Genomic DNA, 16,304 nt, shown 5'->3' with positions numbered 1-16,304 from the left:
GGTGTCAATCTGAAAATTGTATAAATTTATGGCGACTCTTTCGTGAAATTTAGTCTTTGTCAAATAACTTTCTTTGACATTTTTAAGCGATGTAAATATTTTTTTTATAGATGCGTATAAATATTCTTGGATGATCAATTTTTTTTCGCACCAATTATCCTATTTTAGAACATTTTGATCGGATATAAAAAATTTATATGGTTTTCACTCTCTAATTTATTATCAAGTTTTATATGATAGGATATAAATATCTTTGCATCAGGCAGAGACGTTTTCACAGAGTAAAAAGTTGGGTAGATTTTCAAATAAAATAAACATCAACTATAGTTGTAAATCTTGGATTCCAAGTGCAGATCACTTCTCCACCATTGATGAATACCATGAGCATCTTTGAAGTCTCTAGCCCGAGAGCGGTTTACCGTTAGATTGGCCGATGGAATAAGATGCAGCGGCTCTTCAGACTGCACACCCATTGCATTCAACAGAAGACCTCCGATTGAGTGTTGTGTCGCCAACCTCTCAATATTTCCTGCCCCCATATCATCCATCCGTTTTCGGTGTTCAAAGTACCCGATATACTCAGAACATATATGATCAGATGGGTTAACATATAGACGTGGGAACCATGAAGAGAGGGCATGAAACGTCCCTACAGAACGGCTCGTTTGGTGGTTATTTTTCATTGCAAGAGCAAGTCCTGCTGTGATCACGCTGCCTGCTATTAGAATGCCGTGTTTCACTTTCTTATCCTTGATTCTCTCAATTGGTGCTGAAAAGAAAGGTGGATTGAACAAGAACGAATCAAGGAAAACCCCGGTCTTGGCCATGTTCTTTCCAGCCAGCATTGCCATGGCAGCACCGAGTGAATGACCGGCTAACCAGACATTTGCACTTCCAAATGTAGCAACCACATGTCGAACGGCTTGTATTGCTATTTCGAACCGAGATGTCAGATGCAGTCCGTTTTTTATGATATGGATGTCCAGTTCAATATCTCTTGAGAATGCGTCTCCTTTGGTTATGGTGCCTCGAAACGCGATTACATATCGTGGAGCCTCGCGTGATAAAGGTTTGTTTTGGGTGGAAGTTAGTTGATAGATGGCACCAAATATACAAGAATCAGCATCATCTACAAGGGGACGGTATAACTGAAAATGGAAAGCATTCCACCACGGAGGAGCCAGGGCTAGGCTCCCTTCTCGTTTTTCCTGGCGGTCTCGTTCCAAGATGTACACACTCTGAACCAAACTAGCTGCAACAAACCTTCGATGACATGGATTATCCCTGGAAAACAAGATAAATAGCGAATGAAAAATGGCTCTCAACTGCGACAAGCTATGTTAATCCAACTTCATAAGAACAATACATAATGAAATGGCAAGAATCGCAAGATGATTTGGCTCTTAGCTGTGAAATATATCATCACACATAGTTTAAGTTATACCAGTCAACTTTAGTCAGGTGCAAAGGTCCTGAAATGTCGAAATTTTCCCTGTCTGAAGTAGTAGATCTTGAAAGGTCCACAATTTGCCCTTCTGACGCCATAAACTAAGATTCTTATTTTAATCCCAACCAAAATCTGCATATTAATTATACTTAGTAATAGACCGAAACAAGAAACCTACAACCCCTCCATCATCGCAGGCATATGCTCAGAACAATAATGAGAGTTTGTAACCCACAATTTCTAAACATCAAATTTCAGGAAAGGAAGGACGAGAAACCAGAACACAGCATCTGCAGAATGCCTAGTAAATTTTAGTAAAAAAGAATACCTAGAAAGCCTGTAGCATCGAATTAAAATCACAGAATTGAGACAACAGAGATTGACTAATAGAAAATGAAGAAAAATCCAAACCACAGCATAGAAAGCCCAAATCTTTTTGTACGAGTAGCAGGGTGTAAACATAATAATGTTCATGAACTAAAAATTATAGTTGGTTTTTTTTGTTTAAAGCACAATTTTTTCTTATATTTTGTTTAGCCTATTCTAACAACATTCGAGTTCATTCTCGGTTCCGTGTTACAATCGATCCACATCAAATGGAAAAAAAAAAACCCAAAATTTCCCCAAAACATATGGGTTTTATACAACTAATATATATGCACGAACTGGATCCAAGAAAACTAATCATAGTTTCACAGTCAATGTTGTAAATCTTTCCTTCCCACTCCAATGTGGCAACCAAAAATGGGTATGCTCACAACCGGATCTGCAATTGTACGACAATATGTGAAATCTAAAATCAAAAGATAAAAAAGCTAAGCCAAATCCAAGCACATTATCCATTGCCTCCGAATCACCTCTTCAAAAAACAACACACAGAAGCCAATCAAACTCACTTTAAAGAACCGACGTCACAAAGAAAACACGCGTAGGAGCCGCCCACAAACAAACTGAAATCTTTATGAAAAAAACGTCTGAAACTTTAAATTTTGAATAACAAGATTCGTGATGTCAATTATTTTAAGAAAACTAGAACAAATCCCATCTGGGTTCGGCAGAAATACAAACAATGTCAGAAACCATAGCAGAAATGAATCGTATAACAGGCAAAAAATCGAAAAGAAGGAGAAAATGCTACTGCAAGAGAACTTCTCGACTTTGCAGCTAGATCCTGTACACAAAGTAAAAATAAAGAAAGGCGAGAATTTGGGAGTTGAAGTGTCGCTGTCCGTTTTTTGTTCAAGTTAGACGCTGAAAAAATAATGGATTTCATGCATAAAAATAAATATAAACTGTTGGATTCAATTCGAGCCTCGTGGGATGGGATATTCGGATCCGGGACTATATTTTAATTATTCATATAGTTGTAAGAGCGAGTTTGTTGCCATCCAAATTGCTAAAACTCCCTTTTTCGTTCATTATTGAAATTTGGAATTGCAATTTATAGGTCCTTATCATGCTATATTTTTGTATGTGAATTACATTTTTTTAAAAAAAATTGTAAATAAAATGTAAAAGATTATTTGAAAAAGTGCTGATTATGCGTATTTAATAGTCGTAGTTGGTAGTTGGTAGTTGGTACTTGTGATTTTAAACGAAGTAACTAATAACGTTGAATCATCATTAATGTAAAGATGACAATAATATAATATACATACACGCATGACAATATAATTAACTTGCATAACATAAACGCATGTATATATATATATATACACACACTATAAAAGTGTAATTACCAAGAGTGAAGGCAACGATTTTAGCAAATTCAAAATTGAACTTTGAGACAATATATTTTCTATAAATTATTTGATTGTCTTTATCATTTTCAATGGAAACGACTAAAGAGGATAAATTATCATGACTGAATAATATAATATATAGCGTCACAATGGACGTGAAATATTATCCATTGACGTTTACACACACAGGTGCGTGCTTGCTTGCTATCTAGTTTATGTTACGAATACTGGTTCATTTTCTTCGAAATGAAATGCAAATAAAGTGTTCCGCAAAGTGAAGTAGAGATCACCACATGCAAGTGCCAAGGTATTCTATTCAATATATGGAAGCAAAAGAAAGAAGATTGGCCAAATTGTCTCCGCATTTATTAATTTTCAGTAAAACAAGTCTTGAGATGTACCCAAGATTACATCTCATGAAACCCGGTAGATGGAAAATCTTTTATCTCAGACAACCCAATTTAAATTTGGCCAACTCAACCTAAATCGACAAGAATTCCCGAGATTTTTTATTTTTGTTTCAGCCAAGGCAATAATATATCGCACCTCGATCCGTGAAAGCAGCAAGAAAGAAAATGACCAATCAGTCCAAGACATAGTTACGGGACGACATATGTTTCGGCTAGCAGATCAAGGAGCCTGAGGCTCGTAACCATAAGGATTCTTGCTCGCCCAGTTCCATTGGTCTCTGCAGAACTCCTGGATGCCATATTTCGCCCTGCAACAATGTGAACCCTTCAAGTTAGCCAAAATGTAGCAATTCAGGTACTTAGCATTTGAAAGATGAAAGCTGTCGATTGTGTGGTGCTGGTAAGAATGAGGTGAATTCTTTTGTTAACACAATGCCTCAACGTGATTTAACACTTACTTCCAGTTCAATTCCCGTTCAGCCTTTTCTGTTTCAGCATATACGATCTCAGCGTCACCAGGACGTCGATCAGCCATCACCAGTGGAATTTTCTGAACACGCGCACAAAAATGATATGAACTTATGCAAGAGGGCATTGCTTTCCTTGATACACGATTTTAACAAATTAACATGCAGTGTACCGAAGAACTTGCTAACAAGGAAACAAATACAAGTATCAAGGGCTATTTTATAACGTCTAAATCTCAAGTGGGATGAATATTATCTCAAGAACTGACCTTCCCAGATGCCTTTTCAAACGCCGCCACCATCTCCAACACAGATGTACCTTTCCCAGAACCCAGATTGTATACCTCACAACCTGCAGGCAGTTAACGCATTGTTATGAGACAGCGTAATTGAGGGAAAGAATATCAAAGGTCCTAAATGGGGTAAAGAAAAGTACTTGAGCTGGAGAGGAGCCATTAATCAGTCAATCCATTGAAGCATGTATCTCTAAGTATTTGAATTCCTTTTCATTATCAGTACACTCGGAAAAATGTGTAAAGTTAACTTTCACCAACCACTATTATAAATGTTTTATTTGAGTATCATTAAGACACTCAAGATATCTATACAAGCTATTTAAGTTTCTTAAGTTCTCCAAATCCACACCACAACAGACTCATATAAGAATGACCTCAAGTTGGATAGGAAAATAACCGTTGAACAAATACACAAATTAGGGGTCGTACCTACAGAAGGGTCAGCGAGTTTCTTCAAAGCAGCTATATGGCCATCGGCTAAATCAACAACATGAATATAATCACGTACCTGGGAAATCAATAGCAGTTAAACGGATTATAAATGAAATAAATATACTAATGCACCAATACCCAACAAATTCTATTTACTTCGGAAACAAGTTTTCAGCCTTATTTTGAACGAAATTATACACTGCAAACCACAACATTAAGAACTGTACCATGCAGAAAAAATATAATTTGTAAAAAATACGATGAAACCCCAACTTGAACAAGTACGTGTATTTTCATATCCATTCATAATGAATACCGAACAAACAAATAAAAGACTGGAATAGTTGCTAAATTTCATGCATGTCTGCATACTTACCCCCGTTCCATCCGTTGTTTTGTAATCAGTTCCATAAACTGTCAGGGCTGGCCTCCTTCCAACAGCCACTTGCTGTATGAAGGGGATGAGATTGTTTGGAATCCCACGGGGATCTTCACCAATATGGCCACTTGGATGTGCGCCGACTGGGTTGAAGTATCTCAGCAATATGATTTTCCATGTAGAGTCGGACTGGTAAATGTCACGACACATCTCTTCAATGAAAAGCTGTATAAATAATTCCATAATATGATACTTATCGAGAAATTCACACAAACAAGCCATGGGATAACTACAGCAAGTAGTTTTTTAACTATTCATTGAGCCAACCCATCTCACCCCCCTTCCCAAATTCCTGAATTCAACCCCGACCGCATAATAATATCATTAGATGAGATTCGTTCTCAAAACATATGCTGATAATTTACATATTAATTACCTTTGTACGTCCATAGGGATTCGTAGCACTTATGGGGGATTCTTCTGTGCATGGTACCACTTTTGGCCAACCATAAACAGTAGCAGAGGATGAAAATACAAGCTGAAAATTATGTACAAGTAAACCCAGTTATAACAACAAATCAACTGAAAATAATACACACGCACATATATATGTGAAGCCACGACGTAGTTTAGAGGGGTACTTTTTTACAGCCATGTGCCGCCATGACTTCTAGTAGAACAATCATGCCAATAAGGTTGTTGTCATAGTACAGTAATGGTTTCTTCACACTTTCACCAACTGCTTTTAATCCAGCAACATGAATAACAGCCTCAAACCTAAATTGAGTTCAATATCAGCAGCAAATGTGGGGTCAATGCTTATGTTTTTGGAAGAACCAATATCAAAAATCCCTCTACGATTTACTAAATTGATAATGAATCAGATTTCTTTTCATAAAATTAGCTCGTGACAAGTTAAATCCCATTAGCTATCCCGGAGATCTAAATTGAGATGAGCATCTTAATATAGACTGCAAAAGAAATTATATATCATAAATTTCTTAAATGAAAAAATAATAATTAAACATGTACATCGAAGAACGAGACAACCTTCGTCCCAACATTTTGAGGAATAAGATGACAACCCAACTTGGGTACCTAGTCTCGACTAATTAATAACAGAAAATCATTGACCAATGCTAATAACGATTGTCGATCAAATAATATCTAACTGAATAGAATTTTGTTGGTATTCTTGTCCAGGTGTGCCAATGCTAATATCGAGTGTCGATCAATTAATAATGAACTGAATAGAGTTTTCTTGTCCAGATGTGCCCAATGCAATCCAACATTGTAAGTTTTCCCACGATTGGAAGACATCATCTTATCATCATTCAAAGATTATTTTGTTTCTTTCTTAAGTTGGTTGCTATTCACTAGTGACTAATCTCACTATAATACATGATTTTCTGAATTTTTTACTGTCCTGAACATATAATCAGCTTACCGTGATTGTGTTCATTTTTCCATCTACACCAAAGAAAACCAAACTACTCTAAACAATCTAAAGAATCGTACATCTGTTATATATCAGATATTTATTTGAGGATAAACATTAAAATAATACAAACCCAACAAAAGACTCACTTTTCAGAAGCAAAAAGCTTCTCAAGTGCAGGCTTATCTCGTAAATCTATCTGCAATCAAATACAAAATACCATTGAAGACTTGAACTGAAGTTAAAAATTACCATCATCAAGAAAACACCAACACAATTCATCTATTACAAGACACTGCTGAGTGTCTTAGAGGCCGAGACAACGGTCAAGAGACGAAAATTTCTCAGATTCACTTTAAAATCACCCCCTCTGGTCCACCTAATGTATCACCAATTCAGGAAACAATAAACTCAAATATTTACCCCAAAAAAGAACACCACAGATCCAACACAATCTTTTCAACATTATAAAACATGGTAAGACAGAAGAATACTCGAATTTGCAGCAAAAACCACAACTCGTGTAGCTCCGGCAATATATGACATGATTCAATAGGCACGCTGAATTTGAATGAAAATTTTAGATCAATGATCAAACTCATCATAAGCAATAAATTAGCCCAATATCTCACTCTTCGCATTATTTGCACTAGTCCAACCAGTCTAGCATCACTATCAAAACTAAAATCACTGTCATAACTAAAAGGTTTACACCTCAACACGAATCCTCAAAGCCACAAACGCCAGAAACTACCCAAAATTAAACAGATCAACTGAAAAACAAAAGATTAAAACTTCAAGGAATTCAAATTTACGAAATCAACCCCACTTCAGTACGCAAATACTAATCAAAATCGACCCTTTCCACACTAACCGTAACCCAAACACCAAAAATCAAACCCCATAAAAATCCAAGGTAAACCGAAAAAAAAAGAAGCAAAATCGAGGAAATGGGACCTCGTGAAAAGTGAGGTTGGATCCATGTTCGCCAGCGAGTTCTTGCACTCTCTTGATGGCAATTTCGGAAGAATTGTCCAATTTATCCACCACCACCGCCTTGTATCCTCCCAACAGCAACTGCAGCACAGTGTGGCTTCCAATGTATCCCGCACCCCCGGTCACAAGTATACTCCGCGACATCGTTCAGATCGAGGGTGCTAGTGCCAAGTCCGGGATAAAAAAAATTGAGAATTGATCAGGTTTTTAAGAAGCAAAATGCAGGAGAACAGACAAAAAGTGAACTCCAGAGACTGAGTTGGTGTGCACAAATTGTATGCATGGACAATATTATATAGACACGTGGGAGCTGCGAAGGATTTTGCCAATTCGTACAGTTTGAGCCGCCTGACCATGGAATCTGTTTCGGTCATCCAACTACAGGTGGTTGACTGTATGAATAAATTTGGTTTCATTGTCGGATTTATGTGAACTCCACTTTAATAAAGCTTAATTGAAAGAGGTTATTAAATTAGTTGTATTTAATTATCTCATTATTAGAAAATTATATATAAAAAAACTATCATATCATCTATTCTAACCGATAAATTTTGTGAAATATCATATTCGACGCGACTCATTCAAAAAAAACAATTTTTTACGCAAAATCATTTTAGATATTGATCGAGTCGATCCGTCTCACGAATATAAATCAGTACTACAATGTCACATGTAACATACTCCTAAATTATTATAGATATTTTTATTTTCTGTTTAATTAAAAATAAATAAAACTATGGTTTTATTTAATTAATATAGAATCGATCATTTTTAACTATATAAATTAAATTGTGCATACAATATAATGTTAAAACTTAAATAAGTTTTATAGTTTTACTTTTGGTTTCAATTTTGAAATAGGAATAAAAAAATGATTTGACATCCTGTTCAAAAACATAGCTGATAGATTAATATTTGGTATATACTAAGTCAAATCAAACTTCTCAGTTAAAACACATTAGGAAGTAAGCTTTATACAATAAATTCTATCGAAAAAGTGTGGGTGAAAAAATTGAACTCGTGATTTTTTGATGTTGCACTCACATATTCTATCAATTCAAACACAACGCGAGATTATTTATGTGTTTTTGGAACAACATAGCTTGTTGAGATGAGATGTCGAATTTTTTGATGTAAGCTTGGCTTAGACAAATTAATTTCAAGAAATTATAGAATCCAGTATTTGTGATTTACAAGTGATTAAACAAGTGAAACAAGGTCCCGCTTGAGGAGAAAAATAATTAAACACACGTGTAGTTTTGATAGAACATTTCAATTTGAATTTGAATTTGAATTTGAATTTGTTTGGGGCATATTATTCGTGGCGGTTTGCAGCCAACGTGTATGTCGTAGATTGGAAAAAAACAGAAATTTCTGGTCGGTTACCTAATATCGATGACTTTACACCACCGAATTATTATTAATCTAGTAAAGTGATTGGACGGACTGACATTTCGGATTTCAAATTTATAATTACATATCAATATCAATATGTAAATTTAAATGATAATAAATCTAAAATTTCAATTAATTTATTTATTTTAATCATGTCACATATCTAAATCCTTACGTCCAATCAAAACATTTTCAAGTGACGACTAAGATTGTGGCTGGGCCCAAGTTCAACTTATGTAAAGCAACCCGATAAAAGTATAATAAGTCTACGTTGACTGTGAGATAAATCGAGTTTGTATTTGGATCTTCAGCCCAATTAAAATATCGGGCTGAACTTGGTTTCAATGGGCTCGGCCTATGCAATAAAACTATAAATATGTTTTTTGGGTATAAATGATGATTTTATTATATCGACATTAAAGACGTCATCATATGTTGGTAGTTTGATCTCAACTCGAAGCATGATAATTTTGTGGGTTAGGTTATATATATCCAGTGACAATATGTATACTTAAAATTCATTATATCGAAGGATCGAGGGTTCGATTCATATTGATCTCTTGATTTGATCATATATTGTTCAAGGATAGCATATAGAATTTTATGTTGTTTGTGGTATTCAAATATGAGAGGAAAGCAAGAAGATAATAGATGAATGACTTTGTAGATGCAAGTGTTGAACAATTTCTCCTCAAGAAGAATTTGTCCCCTCACAATGTGCTAGAGGTTGTGGCAATCTTCTCCCAAGATACAACTACAACACTTGAATAATGAGCACTCAAATATTCAAGTTCTTTCACAAAGAAATGAAGAAACTCTCTCTTGTTGAAGAAGGAAGAAGAAGAAGATGAAAAAAGATGATATGATGTAATGTTTTTTTTTTTTTTTTCAAATAAGCAATCATTTAATGTTTTTCATGTTAAAAGACATGATCTTTCATTCATAGGGGTGTCCTTTGGCCCTTGTAACTGATCACAAGCATCAAACAATGCCAAAGGAATGAAAAAATGTCAGAAAAACTCGAAGGGACGCGTCTGTGCGCGGGTGCACGCCTGCCACTGGCAGGCTCGCGCACCTGCGCGCAGATCCGTGCGCGGGTGCGCGACTGCTACTGTTCATCACTGTTCACCGATTTTTTTTTTTCGTTTCCGTCCCTTACTTGTTCCGAATACTCGTTTCAAGTTCCTTTCAACATTTGATAAACTCTTTCGAGTTTTATTCAGAACCACCGAACTTAATATTCGTTCATTAAGCTTCGTTTTTCGTTTCGAATTTTTCCAATCAAACACATTGATTTATTTGCTTAATTTTCATTCATTAAGAATCAAAATTCCAACATTTTATACGTGTAAATGCATAGAAACACGAAACTAGGAGAGAGAAAATGGACGGACTTGGGGAAAAATGGAGTTGCGGGGAATCGAATCGCTACTCATTTTCAATAGTTCTGGAATTTGTATTATTATGTTAGTTGTTAGATAAATTTTCATAGATTTCGACAATCCTTCTTCCTTGAATTAATTTTTGGGGTTGAGTTTGATCATAAGTCCCCATATTAACCGGTTCAATTCTGCGTCGAAATCAATCTATAAGCACAACAAATCTTTGTGATTTCTTGAGTTTATATTCATATCCGTAATAATTACGTATAAATGATAATTATAACTTCCCATTACGTAATTTGCATTGTGAACATAAAATACGCAAAAAATATTGTGTGAGACGGTCTCACGTGACATATTGTATGAGACGAATATCTTATTTGGGTCATCCTGGAAAAAGTTTTACTTTTTATACTAAGAATATTATTTTTTATTGTGAATATCGGTATGTTTGACCTGTCTTACATATACAGATTCGTGAGACCGTCTCACAAGAGACCTACTCCATAAAATATTAGTGATAATTTGATCTATGTACCTTAATTATATATTATTACCTTTTGTAAAAAATTGGTAAACGGAATTAGATGTTTGTTCTTTCTTATTTCATTATATTTAATTGCATTTATAGTCACTGGAATCCAAAATTTCAAAAAAAAAAAAAAAAACTAAATTTTATTGCATGGAAAGTTAATAATGAATGATTAATTACCTGATTATTATACATAATGAGGGTTAAATCAACGTGCCATGAAAAATAATTTTTGAAGTAGTTTGCTAAGACCATCTTCGATCATAACACCAATGTGGCGTGATGTCGTGGTGGTGGTGTCAATCTAGATGTGTCACATTTATTTATTATTTATTTTATTTTTTAAAATAATTTTGTTTAATTAAATAATATATTTTGTAATTTTTTTTATTATGTAATATTAAATAAATATAATTATTCACTTGAATTATTGAAATATAAATTGTAAAAATTTTAATATTTTGAATTGAAATATATAAATATAAATTAATAATTAGCAAAATTAAATTATTACTGTGCTAAAAAATAGAAATTAGTGTGTTTAAAAGATTACAAATTACATACGATAAATAATAAATATTACAAAATTGATATAATTTATCATCATATTATCAAATTATAAATAATTATTAAAAATTAAAAACATTAACTATTGAAAAAAAAATGAGTGTGTAGATGAGTTGGAGAGAATTTCACGGGACGTAACTTCAATGCGGTGGCTAAAGCCCCCAATTCCAAAACCCTAACGTCACACTATGCCGCAATTCGGAACATTTTTCCCTTAATTTTATCGCTTCACGCTTTTGTGTGAGCTATGTGGAATCTGCTCGTAGATATCAGAAAGCCCTTTTAACCGATTAACGTAAAAACTAAATCTCTGTTTTGTCGGGGTAAAATAAATGGCCTACAGGCGGAGCATCACAGCTAGAGGACAGCTGTTTTATCAACTGCGGGATCGAATCGCCCCCTCATTTTCACATATTCATCGTGCTGAGAACGATCTTGAAGAATCGCATACCAATGCCACTTCCAGGAACGATGGAATCCCAAATTTTTTTCAGCAACGTTTTTTCGGTCGCGAAAATGGGTTCGGAAAGCTTAATGGGTCGACAAAGATGTTTCAAGATCATAAATTTACGATTTCGGCCTGCTGTGGGTTTGCTGTTGCCAGGAATTTCTCGAGTGGTGGTGTTGGAGAAGGAGCGGCTGATAATATTGAGATTATGTCTGATGTGGCTGATGCATTCGGGGATAAAGCTGTGGAGTTGGCTGCGCAGGTGGCGCCGGTGGTGAATGAGGTGGCAGCTGTAGCGGCAGATTCGATCTTTCCTGTGGCGGCGCTCCAGTACTTGATTGGTTATGTGCATATGCATACGGGATTTAATTGGTGAGGACATTTAGATTTCACACACTATAAAGTTTTATCCTTCTCATAGATTTAGCGCAATACAGCTGCCGCAAGGGAAATAATTACAATCAAAACTACAACTTTAATGGTAAATGTGTGGTCTATAGCACAGAGAAATGGAAGTTTGGCTTTCATGGGAAATTTTATTTAAAACCAGCAAATGCAGGTGGCAAATTGAAAGACTGGACTAGTCGAAGACACTTTAGTAATCATGGGAAAGTTTTATTGATTGAAATTCTGAGAATTTTCTTGACATTTATGGCTGCCACTTATTTTAAGAACTCATTATTGAAAGTGTGATTTTGAGTACGAGTGAATGCCGCATACTTTAAGCATTTTATCGATGTGGCCCATGTGGCTGCTCTTTTGTATGTGATGGAAAGGAGACCTTTTAAGGCGTATTAATAATCTTATGATTGCTTTGAAATGTAAGTTGGAATTTTAATTGGGTTGGTTGTGCTTTGCGTTGTTGATTGGCTAAGTGATGATGATCTCTTCAAAATTTAAATTGTGTTAGGTGGGCTTCAATTGCATTGACAACTATTCTGATCCGTGGGCTTCAGCTGCCTATTATGATAAATCAGCTGATTTCTACTTCAAAATTAACTGTAAGGGTCGTAGCTGCACATTCTTTTCATTTGCATTTTGTTGTTCATTCGGCTTTTCGTGACACTACCTGGCATATTGAAGTGTCTATATCTTTCTTACTTGTGTCAGCATACTTTATCATGGAAATCTCCATCCAATTTACTCCATAGTTACGAGTGACAAGGGGGTGGACTGATAAATAAGATTTTAGTTTGGTACTATGTGAAATGGAATTTACTTGCCATCTCCCCCAAATTTTTTACTCTGTGCAGTAGAGGAGAGGGAGGAAACAAAAAATTGAGTTCTTGATAGAATACTTGCTCTATCTAATGAATGCTAAACTCCGGGATGTGCAAAAATTACTGTGGAACAATAGCAAAGTTCAGGACACAACACCATGTTTCGGTCTCATGGGTGATGGAATTCCTAAACCGCTGTTATTATTTCATCCTGTCTCCGTTTGTGGTTTAGACCTAGTTCGTTTCTTGGTCAATGGATCAAACTTACGTGGTGGTTCCAGGACCTAACACTGCAATTACTTAAAAGCACTATCTGATGCTATTACATTTCAAAACAAGTACACGATCAATGGGCCAGAAGTTAGAAATCCTACTTGTTTGGCCATGGGCCATCGCCTGCCTGCTTTCAGAGCGTTCTTAAGATGCTGCCATGTCCTCTAAATATGACAATTGTTCAACTTATTTCTTTGTATCTCTTGAAAGGTGACACGTTTATGGTATTGCATACTCTTGCGCAGCTTTTACGGCCGCGATTGGAGGAGATTAAGGAAGAAATGCAAAATAAGGTATGATTCCTCAGACTCTTGTTTGCTATAGTATATCGTTGATCAACAATAAACAGCTTTTTGATGGAGTTTTATTCTTTAAAAACTAGTTTATCTATCCTGGCATCTTGTATAATTACGCTTCCATTGTCACACTCGTTGATTGTTTCACAGGACATGAGTCCTGATGCTGTTGCTGATGGTCAGGCAAGGATTAAAGAATTATTAAAGGAGTAAGTAGCTCTATATTTTTATTGAATGAGAGAGCCATCGTAAATGTCTCGTTAGAGCTCTCTGCTCTTCTATGTGGTTAGGGATTAATATATTTCTTATACTTGATTAAATATCTAGGTCCTTAGGAGAGCCGGTTGCCAGCATATGCGAAATCAAACATTCTCAAATGAATAAATTAGCAATGCACAATAAAGACTTAATTCTTAGGATTGATTTATCTTTTTGTGTTGCAGGTATGGTGTTACTCCATTCACCCCTTTAAAGGGACTTCTTATTTCCGGTCCCATCTTTTGCAGTTTCTTCTTTGCTGTAAGATGACATTATTTATGCTCCATAGCACAGATGATGCTGTCTCCTTTCCATTTCAATGACCCTATATAAATATATAAAAACTTCATTACCATTTGACCGTATCTATGTGCAGATTAGAAACTTGTCAGAAAATGTTCCATCTTTTAAAGAGGGAGGAGCATTGTGGTTTACCGATTTGACAACTCCTGATAGCTTGTTTATTCTTCCAGTTTTGACGGCTTTAACATTTTGGATCACAGTGGAGGTTAGCATCCTTTCTCTCCCATGTTTTTCAGTCTCTGCTTGATGATTTGAAGTTGTAACGAGCTCAAGAAATTTTCTTGCTTACTATTTTATACATTAATTCAATTTTCCACATGATCATTCAATCTGAAACCAAGGATCTCGTACCGTATGTTAAAAAAAATGGAGATTACCATCCCTGATTAGTGATTGCGATTAAAAGTAGAATTTAATTTGTGTGTGGATTTTGCTCTACTGCTGTGGCAATTATGGTATTGGGGACATGATTTGTTCGCATATGAATCCTCAGATTTCATGTCTCTCTCCTTTATCTTTCATCGACCCTCCCTTTATAGTGCAATGCCCAAGAAGGATTAGAAGGCAACCCTACAGCTAACACCATCAAGAATGTGTCGAGGGTCTTTGCCGTACTGACAATTCCTTTAACCGCAAGTTTTCCGAAGGTAATTGCTTTAGCTTATAAGATTAATTTTTGCATTGAATTTTTAAAATTAGCTCGCCCCTGTTGTTTCCGGCACTCATAATGTAAAGATTTCCCTCCACCTTGATCTTTTGTTTATATCTGATGGGTACACAGGCTATTTTTTGCTACTGGATTACCTCCAACTTGTTTTCACTCGCTTATGGTTTAGGTTAGTCATGTTATATCACTATTATCATTTCATATTTCTTCCAGTTTCTTGTATTTTTTACAGGGTGAAACGAATCCTTTTGGTTTCAGTGATAAAGAAGCCTGATGTTAAAAAGTTATTGGGCGTGCCAATTATACCCGTGATGAAGCCTTTGATTGATCAAAAGCCAGGTTTTTCACTTTCTGAAGTAGTAAAGAAGTACGCAGCAGCCTCTTCATCCGGTAGGGTTTCGTCACAATTACCTGCGAGTCCACAAATCGCTTCTCAATCGGTGCTCAGCCAGCGGATTAAGAGCTTAGAGAAAGAAGTTAAAGGACGGAAGAAAGACGAGAACATGTGATGAAAAAAGGGCGATTTTTTGGATCAAAGTTCACTAAAGCTTGATAGACATATCGAATGTTTGAATGTACTTAAAAATAATCTTAATTTATACTCATACGGGTAGTTAATCTACATGCATGGAACCGGAGATGAGATGCCACTGTGAAGCAATAAATTTATATAAAAGCGAGTATATTTTTTTGGAGGTATTGATATTGGTTTTCAATAATTAAGAGGACTTTATCTATCTTAGCCTTCCTATTTCACATGAAAATAAACATAAAGTGAAATAGGTTTTGATTGGTATTGGGTATTCGAGCTAGGTAATTTTTTTGGTCCCGTTTCGTTTGGATACAGTTTTTCAGGTAACGATACCAATAATTTGATGGAAAGTTAAACAGATGGTATGCTCCTAATTTTATTTCTAATAGAAAATTTCTAAGCTTCTATCAATGACATCATGTACGTGGAAATTTTTTTTGGGTCAAATCCAAATAACAAGTATTTTTCTAAGTCGTCTCTTCGTGATAAGGGGAGACGAGAAACGACTTGTATGATATAGACCAAGTCAAATGGCACAAATTGGTCACCGGAAATTCGATGTTCGACTAAATATATCTTATTCCGACCATAACATTTTACATAATTAAAATTTTAAAACTTAGACGGAATTGAAAAAAAATTATACACGGAGATCATCCCAATTATTCTTGTATAATTTAAAATTATTTTTTTTCCATTTTATAAATAGATTGATTAATCTAATCTATAAAAAATATCTTTTTTTTTTAAAAAAAATAGCACTTAACCATGCGAAAAAGTCTCCCCACGAGACTCAGCCACACGATCGTATCCTTGCACGCGGA

At 35.3% G+C, this 16,304-nt stretch overlaps 3 protein-coding genes across 7 annotated transcripts; 1 reads left to right on the top strand and 2 right to left on the bottom strand.

The window, feature by feature from the left end:
- Positions 1 to 279: 279 nt before the first annotated feature.
- LOC142552242 (GDSL esterase/lipase At4g10955-like) lies at positions 280 to 2,940 on the bottom strand. Of its 3 annotated transcripts, none has more exons than XM_075661943.1 (3): positions 2,206 to 2,940; positions 1,445 to 1,579; positions 280 to 1,284 (listed from the first exon to the last, which is right to left on the bottom strand). In XM_075661943.1, exons 2-3 carry the CDS (start codon positions 1,543 to 1,545, stop codon positions 318 to 320), a joined length of 1,068 nt encoding a protein of 355 aa, XP_075518058.1. In that variant the 5' UTR covers positions 1,546 to 1,579; positions 2,206 to 2,940; the 3' UTR covers positions 280 to 317. The 3 variants fall into 3 exon arrangements, with proteins under 3 accessions (XP_075518058.1, XP_075518060.1, XP_075518059.1); XM_075661945.1 differs by having other exon boundaries at positions 2,586 to 2,940; XM_075661944.1 differs by having other exon boundaries at positions 2,344 to 2,939.
- A 593-nt stretch (positions 2,941 to 3,533) lies between these two features.
- LOC142552244 (UDP-glucose 4-epimerase GEPI48-like) lies at positions 3,534 to 7,985 on the bottom strand. 2 transcript variants are annotated; one of them, XM_075661947.1, is made up of 9 exons: positions 7,569 to 7,985; positions 6,761 to 6,810; positions 5,815 to 5,950; positions 5,610 to 5,711; positions 5,171 to 5,362; positions 4,792 to 4,870; positions 4,336 to 4,418; positions 4,058 to 4,149; positions 3,534 to 3,907 (listed from the first exon to the last, which is right to left on the bottom strand). In XM_075661947.1, the coding sequence occupies exons 1-9, from the start codon at positions 7,749 to 7,751 to the stop codon at positions 3,820 to 3,822; spliced, it is 1,005 nt and encodes a 334-aa protein (XP_075518062.1). In that variant the 5' UTR covers positions 7,752 to 7,985; the 3' UTR covers positions 3,534 to 3,819. The 2 variants fall into 2 exon arrangements, with proteins under 2 accessions (XP_075518062.1, XP_075518061.1); XM_075661946.1 differs by having other exon boundaries at positions 5,171 to 5,398; positions 7,569 to 7,982.
- A 3,612-nt stretch (positions 7,986 to 11,597) lies between these two features.
- LOC142552241 (mitochondrial inner membrane protein OXA1-like) lies at positions 11,598 to 15,671 on the top strand. Of its 2 annotated transcripts, XM_075661941.1 has the most exons (9): positions 11,600 to 12,303; positions 12,842 to 12,932; positions 13,670 to 13,717; positions 13,871 to 13,929; positions 14,164 to 14,239; positions 14,355 to 14,486; positions 14,821 to 14,928; positions 15,063 to 15,117; positions 15,207 to 15,671. In XM_075661941.1, exons 1-9 carry the CDS (start codon positions 11,816 to 11,818, stop codon positions 15,455 to 15,457), a joined length of 1,308 nt encoding a protein of 435 aa, XP_075518056.1. In that variant the 5' UTR covers positions 11,600 to 11,815; the 3' UTR covers positions 15,458 to 15,671. The 2 variants fall into 2 exon arrangements, with proteins under 2 accessions (XP_075518057.1, XP_075518056.1); XM_075661942.1 differs by lacking the exon at positions 15,063 to 15,117 and having other exon boundaries at positions 11,598 to 12,303; positions 15,181 to 15,671.
- The last annotated feature ends 633 nt before the right edge of the window (positions 15,672 to 16,304 follow it).

Source organism: Primulina tabacum, chromosome 7 (genome assembly GCF_025594145.1).
Source record: "Primulina tabacum isolate GXHZ01 chromosome 7, ASM2559414v2, whole genome shotgun sequence".
In the NCBI taxonomy this organism is placed as follows: domain Eukaryota; kingdom Viridiplantae; phylum Streptophyta; class Magnoliopsida; order Lamiales; family Gesneriaceae; genus Primulina; species Primulina tabacum.
The sequence above is the reverse complement of the archived record's forward strand: the minus strand, read 5'-3'. Positions and strand labels throughout refer to the sequence as shown.